Here is a 21,367-nt window from a genome sequence, read left to right on the forward strand (position 1 = left end):
TTTGGCCAGTCAATGATAAATTTGGTTGTGAGGCACTTTATTCACTGTTCTGCTAAATGGCGTAATACATAATTTACACATGTATCTATGCAAGAAAGATTATATAAATATCATATTTCTTCAAAAATTGAAGTTGGCCAGCTTTCTGACATTTTCAAGAAAATTATCCATTATTACCCGATTATAAGTTTGAACAGTTCCACCATTTGGTGTGAGATATGTAATTGTGACAGTAGCTTATAATCTAGATGGATACTGTAGCTATCTTTCCCCAGGGGCCCGTTGCAGAAAGAGTTGCAATCAATCGCAAGTCTAAAAATCATGCGCAACTTGATTTTCAACCAATCAACAGCGCGCATTTGGGACTTGCGATTGATTTTTTGACTTGCGTTTAAACGCAACTCTTTCTGCAACGGACCCCTGCTATGAGTCTAATGTGAAAGACTACAAATAGATGCAGTCACTGTTTGTGGTCTTGTCACATCAGACTTTTTGCTTAGTTGAGTAAAACAGCAAAGACATGAGCTCCAGTGTTCACCTAGATTATAGGCTAATAACAGAGGCACTCATGCTGAATTTTGTGTATGGGAATTTGGTTTGATTTTCATGATTTTCAATGCATATTTGGTAACTCAAATTATTTGCCTGAAAATTGTGCTTTTTGTGAATTTCTGTGAATTCCATTTCTTCTAGAATTCCATTAATTCAGTTTATCTTATCATGGAAAACTTGGTACTCAAGTGGATGGACAGCCGTGTGTATTTTAAAATCACGAAAGACATTTTTTAATTTTAGTTCATACTTGCCTTTAGAGAGTGCAAGAAATGGAAGACATCAAAATGAATTTGGGTTGTTTCGTAATATATTTTACTTTGATAAAACAGACCAGTTTTATATGACCTCTTCCTTAATGTGTTTCTTTTTCTTCTTTTTCTTCTTGGGAACACTGTCAATTCCTTCATTAGTCCCATGTATTTCATTTTGTGTAGTCCTTTCACCATGATCACCACCTCCGTTCACATTGCAGAACACATCACTGTGTTTCCTCTTCAATTTGTTTTGCTTTTCAATTTGTCCTTCACTCTCACCATCAGATTCTGATATTTGATGGTCAATGTGTCTTTGCTTATGCTTTTTACTTTTCACTTTCTTTTCTCTCATCTGATCATCATCCGATCCTGGCTCTATCTTGATTCTGATTTCACTGGTAGGTTCAACGGCTTTGCTCATATTATGATCACAATTCTCAGATACCCTCTCTTTGTGCTTCTTTTTCTTCTTCTTTTTGCCCGACTGACTTACATCGTCGATTAATTCTTCTGGATCAATGACCTCTGTCTTCACAACGATGCTTTCCACATCACCATCCATGTTTGATTTCTTTTTCTTTTTCTTCTTTTTCTCCAAGATTTGCTCTACGTTCGATCCATCATCAACGACGTTAGTACTATCCTCATCCAGTGACCAGCCTGGCTCCTTCTTCATCGTCGTCTCTAATAATGAATCGTTCATCTCATTTCCCCTTTTTTTATCCTTCTTTTTCTTTTTCTTCTTCTTTCCCTCTATACATTCTCCTTCAATAATTCCTTCCATCCCTCCGTCAGCACTAACATCAAGATCTGGTTCTACTTTAACAACGATGTCATCCATCTGTCTATCCTCAGTTTTCCTCTTCTTTTTCTTCTTCTTTCCAACATTCTCTCCATCATTCTCACTTGTCGACTCTAGAGGGAGCTTTGCACTGTTTTCTGGGTCGCTTATGAAACCACTGTCATGTTTTCTTTTCTCAGGAGCATCTGTCTCCATTGCGGTATCTTCTGCACCTTCGCCATCAGAAACATCCTGTTTTAATGGGTCCACAAGCGGCAAATCTGAGAACCTGACAATACAAACAGAAAATAATATTTGTATTTAGGACAATTCTGTAAACACATTGCAGAAAAGAGAAATCTAAACGTAAATATTGACATCCATAATACCTCTTTCTTAGCTGGAATTATTTGTATTAAACCCTTTTTTTCAAATTGTCTCAGAGTATATTCCAAAGGGGGGGGGGGGTGAGGTCATCTACTTATTAGTTAGGTTACAAGTGAAACTTAAAGGTAAATGCCAGTTTTGGTAACGATATCAAAATGAGTTCGTACAGAATCCAATGAAATGACCACCAAAATGTTGTTTGTATAAATAAAGAACATGTGCCAAAGGATTCTGGAAGAAATTGTGTAATTGCTGAGAAATTAGCAAATAAGCACAGGATTCGGGTCAAGCGTCGGGCACGACATTCAAAGCAATAATAATACACTGTCCCACGAGCGCTTATCTATGTTAGCGATCTTCAGTGTGAATATTTCTAGCGTAGATTTCAAGATTTCACAAAGTTCAGGTTATGTGACTGTACCAGATCTACATCCTCGATGATGTACTGACAATTAAGCCTGGTTTTACAGACTTTCTCATGAAATCACTGTTTACTGCAACTATTGGCATTTCTCTTTAACAAAAATAGGTAACATGTTCTTTGCTTTAAAATGAGATACCAAAAATTTGTATTGGTATTTCAACAAAGTGTAACAAAATTATTGATAACAATAATAAAGCTTTGTATTCAGATACTTGTGAATTTGAACAACAGGAACTGTGATTTAGAAAAAGATTGTTTTTCCATGTTTGCTGATGAGAATCTAAATCATTTGAAATCTGATTTTGCACTCAATGTAAAATCTTATATAACTTTATAGCTCCATGAAACAACCCCTGGTGAGACCATCTTGTCCCCAAAACTACCCTTTCTTACTTTCAAACATTACCTCAAAACAAATCTTCTTAATTTCTTTTATAATTTCCTAAAAAGCGCCTTGAGCACTCTACAGAGTGGATTTGGCACGATATAAGTTTAACCCTAAAAAGACTGGGGGGGGGGCTGATTCAGCCCCCCCTCGACATTTTTCGCGATAAATCCGCTGCGCGAAATTTTTTGACCACGTCGCTCGCTGACTTTTTACTTTCAAGTCTCGCGCAACTTTTGAGACCAAAATTGTGACCCCCGGGTACGCGGTTCCAAAATTACGCAGCATTTCGTAAGTGCATGCAGACCCAAAATTACTCAAAAACGTGAATTTGTGTACAAATCCAATGCAAATAGTGTTCTTAGCCAAAATTCATAAATGTTTCATTATTTTTCCTTTTACTGCTTAAAATCAATTAATTTTATCTTGTTTATGGTCAAAATAAAGTCCCCAACAATTTCCATTGAAAAAACAATAAAAAACAAAAAGTCGAAAAACAAAGAAATACATAAGAAATTTAGAAAACAATAGAATACATAAGAAAATAAATTTGATTTTGAAATTTTTTTAAAATCAATTTGATCAGATGCCTATCTAGAGTATGTGAAACAAAAATTAGCATTTCAGGGGCATTATTTTATTAATTAGAGCAAACTTACGATTTTACGCATAAATTAGCATAATTAATGAGACATGAGATTTTTTGCCGAATTTGATGTTACAGTTTTGTAGATAATGCCATGGGTAACGCGTGTGCCAATTTTCGTCGCGATCGCGCGATCAACGGCTGAGATCATAAGGGGGGGCTGAATCAGCCCCCCCCCAGTCTTTTTAGGCGTCGAAATAGCCCAGTCTATTTAGGGTTAATAATTATTATTATTATTATCATTACTAAAACTAGGGTAGTAATTTTGTATGTGTAGAAACATTTGTATGAGTATATAAACATTGCATGAGAAGCCATTTTTGTAATTACAATTTGCCCATCAGTAGGAGGTCATTGGCGGAACAAGAAGAGTGCTATTCAAATCATTGAGATGAGCATGATCATTCATATGCTTATTCTTTGCATGCTGAATTAATCTCGGGGGTATAACAATGATTATTGTTTTCACATCTATTTCTTTAATTCAATATTTTCATATTGTGTCATTGATAATATTATTATTATGTAGATGTTATCCAAGAACTATTACCTTTTATTAACTTATCTAATTTGAAGGTACGGGAGAAAGCTAATTATTACAATTGTTTAATTTAATTGTACGAATGTGCAAAATTGCAACATCAGCCTGCAAAGATGCTTATTAGCCCACAAAAATAACAACAAAGTGTTTCAGCAATGTGTGCTATTTGGCAACAAGCCAAATAATAGTCAATTAATAAGTAGTTCAAAGTGGACAATGTAACAGAAGCTTTCCAAATTGTTAATTAACATAACCTCTATGTTATGTCACCTGGTCTATGCAGTAAATCCTTTTATAGAGTTTAATATTACTGATTGGCATTCCAGACAAATTTGTAACATCCTCTTTCAAAAAAAAATTAGTAGAGTATATATGAAGCTAAAGAAAACAGAGAGGCCATTGCAAAATCTTGCTAAAATGCTAATTACCAAATAGCTTAATTTTATATCATACCTTTCTTCTGTTGGAGTACCCTGGATTGCGAGGATCCCATTCTTTGCTTGAATCTTGGTGACCTTTGCCATGACCTTTGACCCTTTAGGTAACCTCTCCTCAGCGTCTGAACCCCGGAGAGGGAGTGAAAGATTGAACCAGTTATGAACCAGGCAGCTGACGTGATCCTTTGCAAGCTCGTTAACCACACACTGTGAAGGAATAAATAGAAAATGATATAAAATAATAACTATAATGATGATGAGGATGAAATTAATAATGATGATATTAATGATAATTATAAACGTGGTGATAATTACGATAACAGTGATTATAATGATGATGATTGTGATGATTATGATGAAAATGATGGTGGTGGTGGTGATGACGATGATTTTTAAGGAGCTTAACTACTGGTGTTTCTAAGCACACTGTGTTCAGTTTATTGTTTGTACTTGGGATTTAAAACAAAATATGACACAGCTAATGAAACTATACTAATAATAAAAAAATAGAAACTGGTGTGCACCTCCAATTGACCGACCAACAACTGTGAATCATCTATTAAACAGGTAGGTTTTGAGTAGGGTTTTGAACTGATTCACAGACTTGGCATTATGAATGTAAGTGTGTGTGTATTTGAGTTTTGTCAGACGTGTATCAATCAGATATGATTATTTATGCCTGGGACCACCTTTAACGTCACCATCCGAAAGACGTGACCAGGGCTCGAACCTCGAACCTCTGCATCAATTTGTAACTTCCCCAAAGCTTGGATTACAGGCGCACGCCACAACGCCCAGTTTTGAATTCTGTGAAACCCTACCAATTTTAATACTCTCAAGACACATTGTAAGATGGTAGCTTGATAGTGATATTGATGATGATGAGGACGAGGATGATAATGAGGATGATGATGATCAGGATGATAATGACTATGATGATGATGATGATGATGATGAGGATGTCAGGATGATGATGATAATATTAAACAAGTGGAATGCCTCTGGCCGTCTCACCTGCATCACGCGGTTCAATATACATGTAGCAGCAGTGCTCACTTTGAATACTACTCTAACTCGCACAAGATGTTCAGTGATACATGGTTACTCTTATGTCCACTTTTTATGAACTAGACCAATAAACTTACAGAGATATGATGGTTATTCAACAAAAAACCCCAACATGGCCAAAGTTCATTGACCTTACATGACCTTTGACCTTGATCATGTGACCTGAAACTCGAACAGGATGTTCAGTGATACTTGATTACTCTTTATGTACAAGTTTCATGAATCAGATCCATAAACTTTCAAAGTTATGATGGAAATTCAACAGATACACCCAATTCGGCCAAAGTTCATTGACCTTGGTCATGTGACCTGAAACGCACACAGGATGTTCAGTGATACTTGATTACTATAATGTCCAAGTTTAATGAACTAGACCAATAAACTTTCAAAGTTATGATGGTAATTCAACAGATACCCCCGATTCGGCCAAAGTTCATTGACCCTAAATGACCTTTGACCTTAATCATGAGACCTGAAACTTGCACAAAATTTTCAGTGATGCTTGATTACTATTATGTCCAAGTTTCATGAATCAGATCCATAAACTTTCAAAGTTATGATGGGAATTCAACAGATATCCCCAATTCGGCCAAAGTTCATTGACCCTAAATGACCTTTGACCTTGGTCATGTGACGTGAAACTCATGCAGGATGTTCAGTGATACTTGATTAACCTTATGTCCAAGTTTCATGAACTAGGTCCATATATTTTCTAAGTTATGATGACATTTCAAAAACTTAACCTCGGGTTAAGATTTCGATGTTGATTCCTCCAACATGGTCAAAGTTCATTGACCCTAAATGACCTTTGACCTTGGTCATGTGACATGAAACTCTAATAGGATGTTCGGTAATACTTGATTAACCTTATGGCCAAGTTTTATTAACTAGGTCCATATACTTTCTAAGTTATGACGTCATTTCAAAAACTTAACCTCAGGTTAAGATTTGATGTTGACGCTGCCGCCGCCGGAAAAGCGGCGCCTATAGTCTCACTTTGCTTCGCAGGTGAGACAAAAATTATTTTGTTAAAATTCTAATCATCATGAGGAATGAGGATTACACTGCAGGTATATTGCACACACATCTACACTGCATTTACTATATACAGGTCTCTTGGAGTAAAAATAAAATCATTTTAACTTGTTTTGAATTCTGTGAAACCCTACCAATTTTAATACTCTCAAGACACATAGTAGACCCAATAGAAAAATGCACTAATAACATAGGTTTTCTGAAGCTGTGGGTCCCATTTCATACAGACTTTATATAATAACAAATGCACAATTTCTATACGAAATTCACTATCAGCCAATCAGATTGAAGGATTTGTTATTGTAACAAGTTTTGTGAAACAGGTCTTACTTTCAAGATGGATCCAAGGGAAGGTTTGAAGATGACTGCCTTGAAGGAAACATTGAAATGAATGTAAGGTTGATCATCAAGAATGTTGCCGGTTTGCTGAAGAAGTTGCAGATTGCAGTACGCCAAGGGGACACCACCAAGGCTGCAAGATTTAAGGAAAATGATTAATTAGATTAGGCTTTTTTTTTTAAATTGGCAACATTAAAGGACAAGTCCACTAAAACAAAAAGTTGATATGAACAAAAAGAGAAATATCCAACAAGCATAAAAGCATCGCATCGTCATTGTCTCAGAGTCAGACTCAGCTCATTCTGAATTCTGCTTTAAAAAAAGTTGAGCAAGGCAAAGCCTGGACCAAAAGCTTTGGTGTCTTATATTGGTTGTTCCGCTGAACTCTGTTGGCTACACTAACAAATTACAGAGTCCGAAGTTCTAACTCGATCTGTACTGGGACTCAATGGCCATATTGCCCGGGGGGGCCACTTCCATTCACGAGTGGATACCATGCGCGACCATGGGGTCTCGAAAAGCACCCTAAACACGTAATTTCCATATTCTGAAAATGCACCCCTTAACAAGTATTGGCGTGTGAAACCTAACCCTTAACAAGTATTGGAAACAAAACGATACTCTTGGCAAATATTTCCTGAAATTAACCCCTAAACAAGTAAAGGAATGTTTTATTGTTACGGGTCCTTTGGTTGTCGGCTTTACCTTATTTGGTTTAGTACGACCCCACCTTCTACACCTCGCGCAAATAGGACTCTAAACACGTAGTGTTGGGGCAAAAAGGACATCCTTTATAAAACATTTTAATTTTGTTTTATCATCCCCACAAATTCGACCCCAAACACGTAATTTTACTAGCGAAATAGATACCCTTTTTTCATTATTTTTGTGTTTTTGGCACCCTTTTCACGTTACGTACGTAACGTGCCCTATCGTGAAAAGGACATCCTTTTTACGTGTTTTTTTGGTCGCGCATGGTATCCACTCGTCAATGTAAGTGGCCCCCCGGGCCATATTGTTATGTGATGATAAGACATATCTCACATATTCAATATTATAACAGTACATAATCAATACTTAATCAATACTTCTACAGGAAGTATACCAGCTCCAACTTTCATTAGAAAGTATTACTCATTCTCCTTCCAGCTAAACTTCTGACGCACACACATTTTATGGGTTTCTTATTCACTACATTTCATGTTCTCCCTAAAAGGTCAACTCCCCAATTCAGAGTAAAGTTATGGCGTACAGATTGTTTTGGTCAAGCGTCCAAGGTTGACCAACACCTGTTTGATCGTAAAGAGTCTAGACCAGACCAATATAAAAGGGGTTCACTTCTGAACCCAAATCAGATTGTTATACCCTTTTCATAAACCTATCCTCCAATTAGCCGCCTAAGAGTAGTAATTGGGTTTATGAAAGGGGTATTAGATTGTTAGAGATTATTACAGAATGCAGATTGGTTAGACTTAGAGATTGCAGATTACTTTACAGATTGTTCCAGCATACAGATAGATTAGAGATTGGAGTTTAGAGAGTATAGTCACCATCAGACTTACTCATGTTCCTGTATTATTTGTCATCATCATCAAGTTAGTTATCATCTTCAATAAATGTATAAATAAACTGTATAGGCTTTGTATTGCTTCGTCTCATTTTAAGTCTGGTAAGATCCCACCCCAACACAACAATATGATTATGTATTAAATTCAGATAAACCAGGGAAGTGGGAGTTGCGTGACAGCCAAAGTAAGCCACTTTTTTTTCCCTTTTGAGTTCATGTCTTCCCATTTTGGTGCATTACAGGCGAAAACTAAATATTTTTTTTATTTTGGTCTAATTTTGTTTTGATAAGGATTTTTGTTGTCATCCACACACAAAAAAAATGGGCTTCTGACCTCAGTGAGACAAAATTTTTGGTGGAAAAAATCATGCTTTTGTTGGTGTTGTTTCTTTTGCAAAGCAAGTCTCCAATACGGGAGATTATCTCCCCTATTGGAGAGTCTCCCGTTGGCTGTGCGCCTCTACTGTCAAACATGTCAAAACAGACAGCTGCCAGCTGTCTAGGCAAAGCGAGGTTAGTAATACTAACCTCGCACAACGCATGTGGTTTCATAGTGGACTTTGACGTTTTCATTCATCACACGAATGTGAGGGAATGAAAACGCCAAACGTTTCAGTATTTCTCCACTATGGAATTCTTTTTTTAATGATTTAAATTTGTTTTAAAATTGAATTGGAAATTATTTATAAAAGTGTTTTTATCGCTTACCTCCACGTCTCAACCAGGATACTCCGTTCGATCCGTCCTTAATACTGTGGTGGAAAGTACGCAAACAACAATCGAAAAGCAATTTTTCGTATCGAACATTCTCAATTCAAGTCGTCAGCGCATAATAGGAAATTGTACCAAAAATCAACAGGTTGCATTTCATGTGTATACTTATTGGTAAAGTACGCCATCTTTTGACAAGATGATGACAAAAGTGGATTGAACAAGCAAGAAAATAATGCTGATCGCCTAGAATGCAGCTAGCTTGCAACACCGTAAACAAAGGTACGGTAGGCACTTAAGAACCAAGTTTGAAAGGACACTCGTAAAATTATGTCACTCTCGCGATGAATATTCATTAGATCGTGGTCGTGCGTGTTCAATACAAACTCTCTGCATGCATGCACTCAGTGTGTATTGAACACGCACGACCACGATCTAATGATTATTCATCGGCGAGAGTGACATAGTTTTACGAGTATCCTTTCAAACTTGGTTCTTAAGTGCCTACCGGCTTTAAATAATATCGCGCTCCCTCTTTAGGCAAAAGTTGATATCAACGCTGATCCAGAGGCATCTACGTGAAGATCACGAAAAATGCTCTTATTTTATTTAAAAAAACAGCAAAGAGAATTCAACAAACAATCCATATGGTTCGGTGTCAAAGCGTAATTATAATTCTTAGCTACGATGTAAAGTCATAGTTATTTTAGTAAAAAGGGTGTGAAAGATTCGCGTGCACCAGGTGCATATGAATCCTTCACACACGAAACGATTTGAAACCATGAGTGGCCTAGACCAAAAGCTTCGGTCTCTGTTATGTTGGTTGTTCAGCTGAGCTAACTCTGTTGGCTTCACTCACCAAATACAGAGACCAAAGTTCTAGCGCGATCTGTACAGGGGACTCAATGGCCATATGTTTATGTATTATAAGTTCGGATAAAACAGGAAGTGAAGTTGCGCAACAGCTGAGATAAGTCACTGTTTTGTTCCTTTTAACTTGAATTTTCCCTGTTTTGGGGCAATTAATGCCAAGAGGGAATATTAATTTGCATTTCGGTTGCGTTAATTTTGATTGATTAAAGACAAAAATTGAAGAGCCCTGACGGGGGGATTTTGCATTGTAAGTTCCCTTACCTTAATGGTGGCTACACGATAGCGAGCCGTCTGTGTACGAGGAGAAATTTAAAAAATTAAAAAATGTTTAAAAACTCCTCGAAACAGATGGCTGCCAGCTGTCTAAGCAAAGCCCAAAGCTAAAAGCAGGCCTAATTTTGGGCTCTCGCAAAGTAAGGAATTACGCGTGGCGCATTTTTCAGAATTGATAATATTTTCCAACACCCAAATTTAGCGTCTGGCCGCGCCGTTGCGCGCGCATTACGCGCGCAAAAGATACATGCGCGCGCATGCGCGCTGCTTAAACGGGCGATCGGGAACATTTTAAAATTGATTTGAGCCGCTAATTAAATTTAAAAAATACATGTACTTTATATACCCTCCGATATGAACTCCCGTTCTCCAAAAAGAACGGAGGAAAGGAAAATAAAACAGAATACAAATAAGAAGTCCTAATTATATCAGATTACTAAACGGACATCCAGGAACATTTTAAAATTGTTCTGAGGTGCTAACAAGTAAAAATATATTTTATATACCTTCCGTTATGAACTCTCGTCCTCCAAAAGGAACGGCGGAAAGGAAAATAAAACAGAATAAGAATAAGAAGTCCTAAATATCTCATATTACTAAACGGACATCCAGGAACGTTTTAAAATTGTTCTGAGGTGCTAACAAGTAAAAATATATTTTATATACCTTCCGTTATGAACTCCCGTCCTCCAAAAGAAACGGCGGAAAGGAAAATAAAACAGAATAGAAATAAGAAGTCTTAAATATCTCAGATTACTTAATGGATAATCAGGAACGTTTTAAAATTGATTTGAGGTGCTAACAAGTAAAAATATATTTCATATACCTTTCGTTATGAACTCCCGTCCTCAAAAAGGAACGGCGGTAAGGAAAGTAAAACAGAATAGAAATAAGATTCCTAAATATCTCAGATTATTAAACTGACAATCATGAACGTTTTAAAATTGATTTGAGATGCTAACAAGTAAAAATATCTTTCGTTATGAAATCCCGTTCCCCAAAAAGAAATGTAATGACATAATATTATTTAGATGATGGTAGAAAGGAAAATAAAACAGAATAGAAATCTTAAACATCTCAGATTACTAAACGGACAACGAGGAACGTTTTAAAATTGTTTTGAGGTGCTAACAAGTAAAAATGTATTTTATATACCTTCCGTTATGAACTCCCGTCCTCCAAAAGGAGCGGTGGTAAGAAAAATAAAACAGAATAGAAGGAAAATTAAACAGAAGTTGTGAATATCTCAGATTACTAAGCGGACAGCCAGGAACGTTTTAAATTGTTCTTAGGTGCTCACAAGCAATTAAAGCAAAAGTATATTTTATATACTTTCCGTTATGAACTCCCGTCCTCCAAAAGGAACGACGGAAAGGAAAATAAAACAGAAGTCCTAAATATCTCAGATTCCTAAACAGACAATCAGGAACGTTTTAAAATTGATTTGAGGTGCTACCAAAATATATTTTATGTAACTTTTGTTATCTAAAAGGAACGGCGGAATGGAAAATAAAACAATAGAAATAAGAAGTCCTAAATATCTCAGATTACTAAATGGACAATCAGGAACGTTTTAAAATTGATTTGAGGTGCTACCAAAATATATTTTATATACCTTTCGTTATGAAATCCCGTTCTCTAAAAGGAACGGTGGAATGGAAAATAAAACAATAGAAATAAGAAGTCCTAAATATCTCAGACTACTAGTACTAAACGGACAATCAGGAACGTTTTAAAATTGATTTGAGATGCTAACAAGTAAAAATATATTTTATATACTTTTCGTTATGAATCACGTTCTCCAAAAAGAAATATAAATGGCATAATATTATTTAGACAAGGTGGAAAGGGAAATAAAACAGAATAGAAGTCGTAAATATCTCAGATGTACGGACAATCAGGAACATTTTGAAAAATGTTTTGAGAACTGTGCTAACAAGTAAAAATATATTTTATATACATTTCGTTATGAAATCCCGTTCTCGAACATAAGTCACAAAAATCTCAGAATAACGATCGATTTAGAATGTTTTAGAATTGTTTTCGTGTATTAATGGCTTAGAATTAGTTTTATATACATTTTGTTATGATCTCCCTTTCTTCTCTGGTTTGGCTCTCGTACAAATGATTAGCCTCAGTGTTTTGACTATAGGTCAGATAAGGACAGCTTGTCCCCCAGGATTTTCGTAGGTTACATTTTATTTACAGTCGATCAAGTTATCTACACAAGTGGATCCCCAGGCTCGATGTGGCGAGTAAGTTACGAGGGTCGTAAAACTTTTTTTTAATTCTTCTGACCATTGAGTGACACCACATGTTTGCGCTGTAATTTGTGTGTGGATTGTGTGAGCAGTTGGTCTGCTGTATTGGTAGATGATAACACGCCCCCCCCCCCAGAATTTTTTTTGGTACCAATTTCCAACTCCATATGTCCCTCCTTTCGGCATCAGTTCATCTGACTTTCCTTGAATCAGAGCACAATGCAGCCATTCTCCATGCTGGTCTGAGTGGTCTCTCCTCCATTCCATCTTTTCTTCCATGCTTATTCCTCTACTATTGTTCTTTATTTCTGTTCTAACAAGTTGAACTTCTTTTATTAAGAGTTTGGAACAGGATACCATATGTAATTAGATTGAATAAATCAAATTGAATAATATATTTAGCATGACATATTTTGCCACTTTTGATCTTATTGTATGCTATATATTTTTCAATTTGATATCCTTGTATATACTTTATTTCAGAGTTACCCCCCCCCCCCGAGTTGTTTATCTCTTCCATATTGAGAAAATTACGTTCCATCTTTCATCATTCTTTTGGACAAGTATAGTTTGTTTGCTAGTCTTAAATTGGAGGCTTGCCTTATTGGCAAGAAATCAATGATAGCACGATATGATTAATAAAAGTACCAGTCGTGGTTCAAATTCAATTATGGACAATTTCCAGTTATATTTAATGCAAACGTTTTTAGTTTCATCCAACTATTCCTTATTTTGAATACATGTATAGTTTACTGAAGAATATGCATTTTGGTAGTTTGACATTTTAGAACCGACTGAAAACGTAGACTAGCCCCTTTCACGAACCCTCCTCCCATCCCATCCCTTTTGTTTACGGAAAAGTACAAATTGCGCAATCTTGATCGAGAACCACATGGTCATCAGAAATCTGATACTTGTGTTGTCTGGGGTTTTCATTCTAGATGGGAGGTGTGGGGGGGGGGGTGGAAAATACCGTCAGATCAAATACGCAAAGGCGACGCAAAGGCGAGACAAAGCTTATTTGACTTTGAGGGAATATTGCTTAGATATCGAGGTTTCTTGAGCATTCATGATGATGTATTTTGGGATTTATTCAATGTTGGCCCGTTTTAGCACAACTGTGAGACATGAAATATAATGGTAAGAACATGGAAAATATTGGCATTCATGATCTATTATGATTGCCTAACTTTGGTAAAAACTATTTCAACTTATTTCAAACATTGCAATTTCTGTCAAACACATATAAAAAAAATTGTATAACTTTTATCTTTGCTTGAAAAAAAATTACAATTATCCAACTTTTCACCCTAATAATTGTAAACAAAGGCATATCTTTCAGTTTCAAGATTGATTTGACAATTCGTGCAGGTAAAAAAAATACCAAAACCTCACCTCAACCCAAGTCCCAAATATTACACATTCATAAATCAGTTCAAATAACATTCAACCATCGAATACCATTTACCACTAACACTAAAAATTGCAACTTCGACTTTCTTTGTATTTATACACTTTAGAAAAAAAATAGGAACTTTTTTCAAATGACCCATGTACTACCTTGTAAACGCCAACTGCGTGTATGAATTCAGTTGGCGTTTTCTATTTTGTGAGTGTTCATTACATATGATATTTCATTAGCGTCATGGGTACCATCAAAGAAAGAAAAATTATAGATTGTGACATAAGAATATTTCAATCAATTTAAGTCATTAAAAAATGAAAATGAAAATAAAATATCAGGTGTATTATAACAGACAGGCGCGGATCCAGGGGTGGGGTGCGTGCATACATGTACACAAAACAAGTTTGGAATTGATGACTTTTATTATTTGCTTGTCATTTTTCAGGGGGGGGCAAAATTCCTCTATGAATGATGGCATTTTTTATTATTTTTATAATGGAGAGAGGTCGTCTAATTTAGGAGACACAACCACCCCCTCAAAATTTTGGAACCGCGCCAATCTATTGGCCCATATGATTAAGAAAAAACACAAACATCCTGTAATTGTGAAACTTGACAACGATGAAAAAGGTAGGTCGGAAAATAAGGGTAAACAAAATCATACATATAACATTTGATGGAGTTAATTCTTTATCAAGTCACTCAAAACAATCATCAAAAATTAATTTTGAAATACTAGATCATGCACAGACTTCGAGGATACTGAATTCATAGCAATACATTCTTTCTCAGTCACTGATTGTGTGTGTACATTGTACCTCTGTTAGAAAATGTGTTGCTCTCTGGCTATACCACATGTAGCTCGTCATGCAGGCAAATAACGTAAACATGCTCACTAAAACCGCCATGCCTACACTGTCAGGGCGGTGTGCTCAGTCAGTCAGTGCTGTGGTGAGCGGGGTGCAGCGCGCTAGCGCTGGCATCCCCGGGTTTGGGATGCATGGTATACCGGTAGCGGTCAGCCAGGCGCTTGCTTCGAGCATGGAGGTAGAAAATGCTTCGAGCAATTCAGGCGTGGCGCTCGCAGAATTTGGCGTGGCGCTATTTTTTTAGGCGTGGCGCTTCATCGATGGAATGATTTACGCGTGGCGCTAAATCTCCAAAATTGAATTACGCGTGGCGCAAGCGCCACGCGTACTCAACGGCAGCGAGGGCCTTGGGTAGATCTAGCTCAGCTCATGTCACGAGCTACAAGTGTGTCTGATTTTGTTGTTTTCTGGAAATTCTGTCTGATATGACAATGTCAATGACATTCAATTTCATGCCCAGCGCACCAGGCTAGGTACGCTACTCTAGCGCGAGAGGGCGCGATTTTCGTGTCATCATTTTCGCGTACGAAAATGGCGACAAGCTGCTTCGGGGGCCGGTGCGAGCAATAACGGCAAGCCCTATTTGAGTCTCCTGTCTAGGATAGTAAACTTATATCAATGGGAATGAAAACGATGACATCATCTTCCCAATGCATTCAGCTATACTGCACGGTTAGCTCCTGCGACGGAGGATCGAGATCGGAACAAAAATTGCTCTAAAACAGTCTGTAAGTACAGTTTATGCATCAAATCATCATTGTATGTTATTTTCATGGAAATATCAGACATATTACGCTAAAAGTACATATGCTACTCGAAAATTGAAGTCGTAAGCTTTCATTTCATACCTCATTCATGGCAGCATTTCTTGCCACCATTTGCCACCGCCGAGTGTTAAACACCCTTGCTATTTGTTTCGCGGGATCTTGTTTGAAGTTTGGCGACGCGTTTCGCGGGCTAATTTACGGCGGCTGCTAGGGTTTTTGGTTGCCCGCGGTATGTAGTCCCGCGCATTGGAATTTGTGTAGCAGACCGCTTACCGTGATATGTCTGGTATTTCTTTGATTAAAAAAAACTTTTTCCTTTTTATAAATTAGGAATTCAAAACCACAGACACAAATGTAGAAATCAGAAATATATCTCACACTGACACTCACACATTCATTTTGATTGAATAGAATACTGAAAAAAATGGCAAATGACGCAACCAACTTTCTGAATCTTCTCGAACCTAATTTTAGGCAATTTATTTTAGTCTTCATTTATTACTTGATGATTATATTCTGTTGAAAATTCGTGACACAATTTCTTTTTACTAGACCTTAATTTTATTATTTAAAAAAATGAGTGGCCTAGATCTAATTTTATTTACTTATTTCTTTTGTTTTCATATTTTTATTTTCATTCAGATTAATTTCTTATCTCCATTTGAACATGGCAATACTTACTGATCTGAAGTCTTGGAAGTCGAGGGGCCCAACAATGAACAGACTGGGGCTGAGCCGTCGAATATCTGTGGTTCCAAGAAAGGGTGACGAAAATACCACCTTAAAAAAACCAACCTCACCTCTACCTCTGGACTTTGTTCTTGGCGATCCTGCATTCCATTCAGACTGCAACTTTAAGCAGGAATTTTTCTACCAACTACTTAATAATTCACAAATGTGAATTGCAGCTTTTAAATTGACAAGAAAGAAGCAATTGATATATCTCATCCCCCCTGTCTTCTAACATTTTCTATTACACCAAACTAATACTTTTTTTTCTTGCATGTCTGTTTAAATATTTTTATTTAGATTCATGTAATTTTTTCATGATTTATAAAGGAAGTATGGGTAAAAAACATTTTCCACATGCAGTAGAGAAGAGAAGGAACATTGTGTTAAAAAGGATACACATACAGATCTGAATGTTAAAAATAATTTTAAAAAGAAATGACAAATCCACACTGACATATGAAAGTATTCATTTATTTTTTTTCCTTGTTGGCATTGGTTCACATAAAAATATAAATTGGGTATTTTAACAGTATTAATGAAGTTGCTCAATAAAATTAAAAATGAGGTATTCTCATTGCGCTTAGAAACTACTGTAATAAGCGCTATATAAATGTACATTATTATTATTATTGGAGGTAATGGTTGATACAGACGGGTGGGTGGACCTGCAGCCACTAGCATACCTATGGGAGGGGCAGATTGCCCCCCCCCCCCCCGATGAGAAACCAGTGGCCCCCTCTGAAGTTTAAGACCTTTTTTTTGTTGCGAAATGTACTTCATAATCTTAGGACCTTTCATTTTTTTCTATTGCGTGTCATTTTTTTTCTGGTACGAAATCCTTTATTTGTGGTTGAAGACCTTTTTATTTTGCTTGTTAAATTTTTGAGCGCATTATTTTGCCCCACATTCCCCCCCCCCCCCGTGGAAAATCCTAGGTACGCTACTGCATGCAGCTCTATTTTATTAGATTTTCATTTTTCTATTGCTGGGGGGGGGGGGTTATTATGTAGAGATGAACCCAAATGACATGAAGCAAGATTCAGTGTACAGCTCAATATGATGCATGTAAAGTGATATATTAAACTTTTGAAATATCAATTAAGAACTGGAATGATGAATGTTATGAATATAAGAAATCTATTAAGTGCTAGTTCATCACAACTTTAGCTGGGAGACGAATGATACTTTCTGTACAAGTGATTTTGGTATACGTGTACTGTCCAACTACATTTATATGTTCATTACAGGAAAATTATTAACTAAATTGTTGGCTTTTTATAACACCATGGCCAATAATAGCAGTCCTGAGTAGTTCTACAAATATCTCGGGTGAGAGGCAGTTTGGCAGAGCGGATGCAATGCTTCATAGGGCCCCTAAAATTTCTGTGGGTAAGGTTGAATCTAAACTGATGTTTTCATCAAATGATACAGCCTCCTGGCAACAAAAATTTCCTGTAGATGAAAGAGAAAACAAAATAATGAATGCAATGAAAATGGGAAAAATGTGAGGCTAGAGGAGCAAAAACAAAGTGTTGTGAAATAAGTACAGGAGAGGAAAAAAATGAGAAGAAAGGAACTCACAGAAAAGGAAACAAAACAGAGAGACAAACTTGAGATCATAGAGGAGGTAATTAAAGAGGGTCTAGTTAGGACAGCAGATAGACTTACAGTAATCAAAGACAAATCGGTTACAAAACAAAAAAAGATGCTCACAGCTCAAATCAGATTTTATGAATGTGTAAACAACATCAAATCCAAACATGCATTATTGAAATGCTGTGTAGATGAACTCAAGTCCATCCTAACACAAGGGATTGATAAGGAATGTATGCATCCTACAGTTGTTGAGATAATGCATAACCCTGAAGTTCTTCTAAAGAAAATGTTCAAACAGAAATGGGAAGAAGAGGAAAACGGGGGACTGGACATATTGAAAAATACAATGAAAGCGAAGAGGAATACAGCATAATTTATGATTGTCAGAAAGAGACAAATTACATGACAAGAGCAGAAGTGGCATGTGACCTGCTTTCTTCTGTCTTTATATTTATATTATAATAGTAAACATTATACATCTTACCATCATGTTTCCCAACCTGCATGCAACGTTGAGACTATTGGGAAAGATACCGCTTTTTATATTTGTAATGTACATGGAGGAGTCCAATAAAGATGAAGGTTTGTTGCATCTCTGATAATACTGTTGTTGGTGCCATTGGATGCAGAAGAGCAATCAAATTTAGCCCTGAGAAAAAAATACAACAGAAAGGTAAGTCGAAATTTCTCACATGTTTAATAGTCTACTTTGAATATTGCTACATATTTTTTTATCCATAGCCAAGTCAATCTAGAATGTCAGTTAAGATGGGAGAAATTGATATTGCATTTTGATTGGACATAATTTAAAAAATATAAAAAGATTTAGGAAGAAAAAAATCAAGAAAACGTAAATTGACAGAATAAAAACAATATTCATAATTAATAACAAAATTAATAAAAATTAATGATAATAAAGTTGAAATTCGTGGCATTCATTCATCAGCCGAGTACGATTGACTAGCTCCTTTAAAAAAAAAGTTCTGTATGGCGTACTATGGATCTGTAAAAATATTTTTAAAATGTGTGAAGTTTCAAGGATTGAGCAGGCATAGGAAATCATGTAAAGACAAGGATATCAAGTCACGGTTAGAAAAAAAATGGGAATTACATCGTCCCCCCCACCTCGCCACTCTAAAAAAACTAAAAAAAACGACATCAATAACTTGTCAAAACTATATCTTATGTTTCTTGTCATTTTTAATGTTATTGTTAGGGCTCGAGAGAAAGGATGAAAGGGGTGGGTGCATTTTTCTGTTTCATACTTTCAAGCATCAGTGTGCTGGAGAGAAAAATTTAACATCTACAAACAATTATACAGTGGACAGACAAGAAACAAGAAATGATAAAAAAAATAAAATGAAAGAAAAAATTATCGATCTAAAAACTTGAAAAAAGAAAGATGCAAAACCGATGTTATCAACTCACATATTTGATATCCATCCCAATGGTTTTCCATGTCGTAATTGTGCACTGTAATTCAGATAATCTAGTTAAAACATGTGAAATTAACTTCAAGTCTCAAATCAATCGTCATGCACACTGTGCCAGGTTGTTTTGCAATGCCAGCGATCATCAGCTGTCTGCTCCAGCTGATCAGCAAAACAACAAACCCGGCGCTCAATCCTTGCAAAACAACAAATATGCGTATCGTGAACGCACATGCATATTTATGAGCGCCGCGAAAATGACCAATCTCATTCACAAATGATGCGCTCTTACGCTTCGTCACCATGCCGCGAGAAGCGCTTGTGCGCGATGTAAAATCTCCGCCCCGAATTGGCGATCCCCGAATGCGCATGCGCGGTGGCAAGTGATACTCGACGGTCGACAATTCGTTCGGAATGGACAATACTTAGAAATAATTTTTTCAAAAAATCATAACTTGAGTTATTCTTCATCATATGTCTTAATCAATGCATCATCGTAATGTGTGACACATTTTCTTTATGTTGAGGTAAGTTTCAACAGATTTGGATGAAGATTTTAATTATCAGTGGCGTACCTAACCAGGCCACCGGCGCTTGTCTAAAACTTGTTTAAAATGTATATAATAAACCAGGATATTACTCACATGGAAACACAGTAAAATAAGATGTCTTTGTGGATAATAATTCCTTGTTTTTGTTTGCTACTTTGTAAAGAAAATGAGAGAAACAAACCTTTCTGAATAATACCCGATCTCCGACTCCAGAGCCTCCATCGCTCCCTTCTTCAGCCGCCCGAGGTAGCGGGGAGAGAGAGCGAAGTGCCGCTGGGACACGACAGTGCAACATCCATTGCACGGATCTTTTGTCAATTTTGCTGCCTTTTTGAAGATCCCGAACAATTCCACATTACTCATTCTTGAAGGAGAACGTCCGGAATTATCATGAATCACTGTAAAATTACACATTTAAGCAAGGAATGTGTTTTTAAAAACTAAAATGTGCCGACATGAGCAAGACCACGCCAACATGCTTCCCGTAGAATACGGTGTCTTACATTAACTCAATCGAAAAAGAAAAGAAAAAATAACGAAAATATAAAAAGGGGAAGGGGCATGCCGGGGGCATGGTCCTTGGAAGCACCCCTGGAAAATTTGGTTGGTAGGTGTACTAAACAGGAGAAATCTTATGCGAAACATTTTTTTTTTACTTTTTTTTTTCTTGTAAAATTCTCCATAACCATATTAACCTTCATTTGGAAAAGAGAACTTTTTATATTTGCTTTTTAAAAAAATATTTTAGCCATCACCGTTGTTAAGAAAAAAAAATCGTTCCCAGTGCCCCCCCCGGGGGGGATGAGGGACAGAAAAAAATCAAACTTTTAGCCAGGTCACTGTATCAATTTTAAAATGACTGGCATAGCTCTTGATTAAATATGAATATCCGAAGCTTGGTGATTAGGCCTACATACATTTTCCTGCGTGTTTTTTTTAATTCAGAGCAGCCCCGACATCTACCCAAAAGAGAGAGAGAGCGAGAGCGATTGATTTTATTTCTGTGGTGGTCACATTTGTAAGCACATCATTTCATAAACACTATATAATAAAACATACAGTATTCATATCATATTATATCGAGAAATTGGAAGTAATGGACTTTATACAGTGCGTATCAAAAAAAAAGTTTACACTTAGAAACAAATCCTGTAAAATATACATTTGTAATATCCTGAAGATTTTTCCACATTATTGGTAGAGATCCATTTAAGCAAATGACGATATAACTGTCGAAAAATATTTTTGCTTGAGTGAGCACCACTTTCTTTTGCAAAGATAGTGAAAAAATGATTTGCGTAGAATTTTGAAGTAGTTATGTGAATAAAAGTAGACCTTAATCATGAAGAACATGTGAATTTTGCTAGTAGAATTGATTTGAAGACATCTTTTACCTTTTTAAAACTTGTTTCCTTGCCCAAAACACTTCGAATTGCTGCATTACGCCCCACTCCCCCACACACCGAGGCCACAGTGATTA

General features: G+C 36.4%; 1 protein-coding gene and 1 long non-coding RNA gene across 2 annotated transcripts; both read right to left on the reverse strand.

Annotated features, from left to right (window-relative positions):
* Positions 1–23: 23 nt before the first annotated feature.
* LOC121421135 (DNA-directed RNA polymerase I subunit RPA43-like) lies at positions 24–20,387 on the reverse strand. The gene is made up of 4 exons (XM_041615792.1): positions 20,069–20,387; positions 6,844–6,985; positions 4,427–4,617; positions 24–1,879 (listed from the first exon to the last, which is right to left on the reverse strand). The coding sequence occupies exons 1-4, from the start codon at positions 20,299–20,301 to the stop codon at positions 892–894; spliced, it is 1,554 nt and encodes a 517-aa protein (XP_041471726.1). The 5' UTR covers positions 20,302–20,387; the 3' UTR covers positions 24–891.
* Positions 17,272–19,915, reverse strand: LOC121421136. Its single transcript, XR_005970944.1, has 3 exons — positions 19,335–19,915; positions 18,391–18,555; positions 17,272–17,762 (listed from the first exon to the last, which is right to left on the reverse strand). It is a non-coding gene; the product is annotated as an uncharacterized LOC121421136 (long non-coding RNA).
* Positions 20,388–21,367: the final 980 nt, after the last annotated feature.

Source organism: Lytechinus variegatus, chromosome 9 (assembly GCF_018143015.1).
Source record: "Lytechinus variegatus isolate NC3 chromosome 9, Lvar_3.0, whole genome shotgun sequence".
Classification (NCBI taxonomy): domain Eukaryota; kingdom Metazoa; phylum Echinodermata; class Echinoidea; order Temnopleuroida; family Toxopneustidae; genus Lytechinus; species Lytechinus variegatus.

Bases quoted from the DNA above. Each gene is read 5' to 3' on its own strand.
- LOC121421135 (XM_041615792.1), bottom strand. From the start codon at position 20,301: ATGTGTAATTTTACAGTGATTCATGATAATTCCGGACGTTCTCCTTCA. The intron at 4,618-6,843 runs GTAAGACCTGTT...ATTCCTTCACAG, and splicing joins CCCTTGGATCCATCTTGAAA to TGTGTGGTTAACGAGCTTGC. The intron at 1,880-4,426 runs GTATGATATAAA...TTGTATTGTCAG, and splicing joins GGTACTCCAACAGAAGAAAG to GTTCTCAGATTTGCCGCTTG.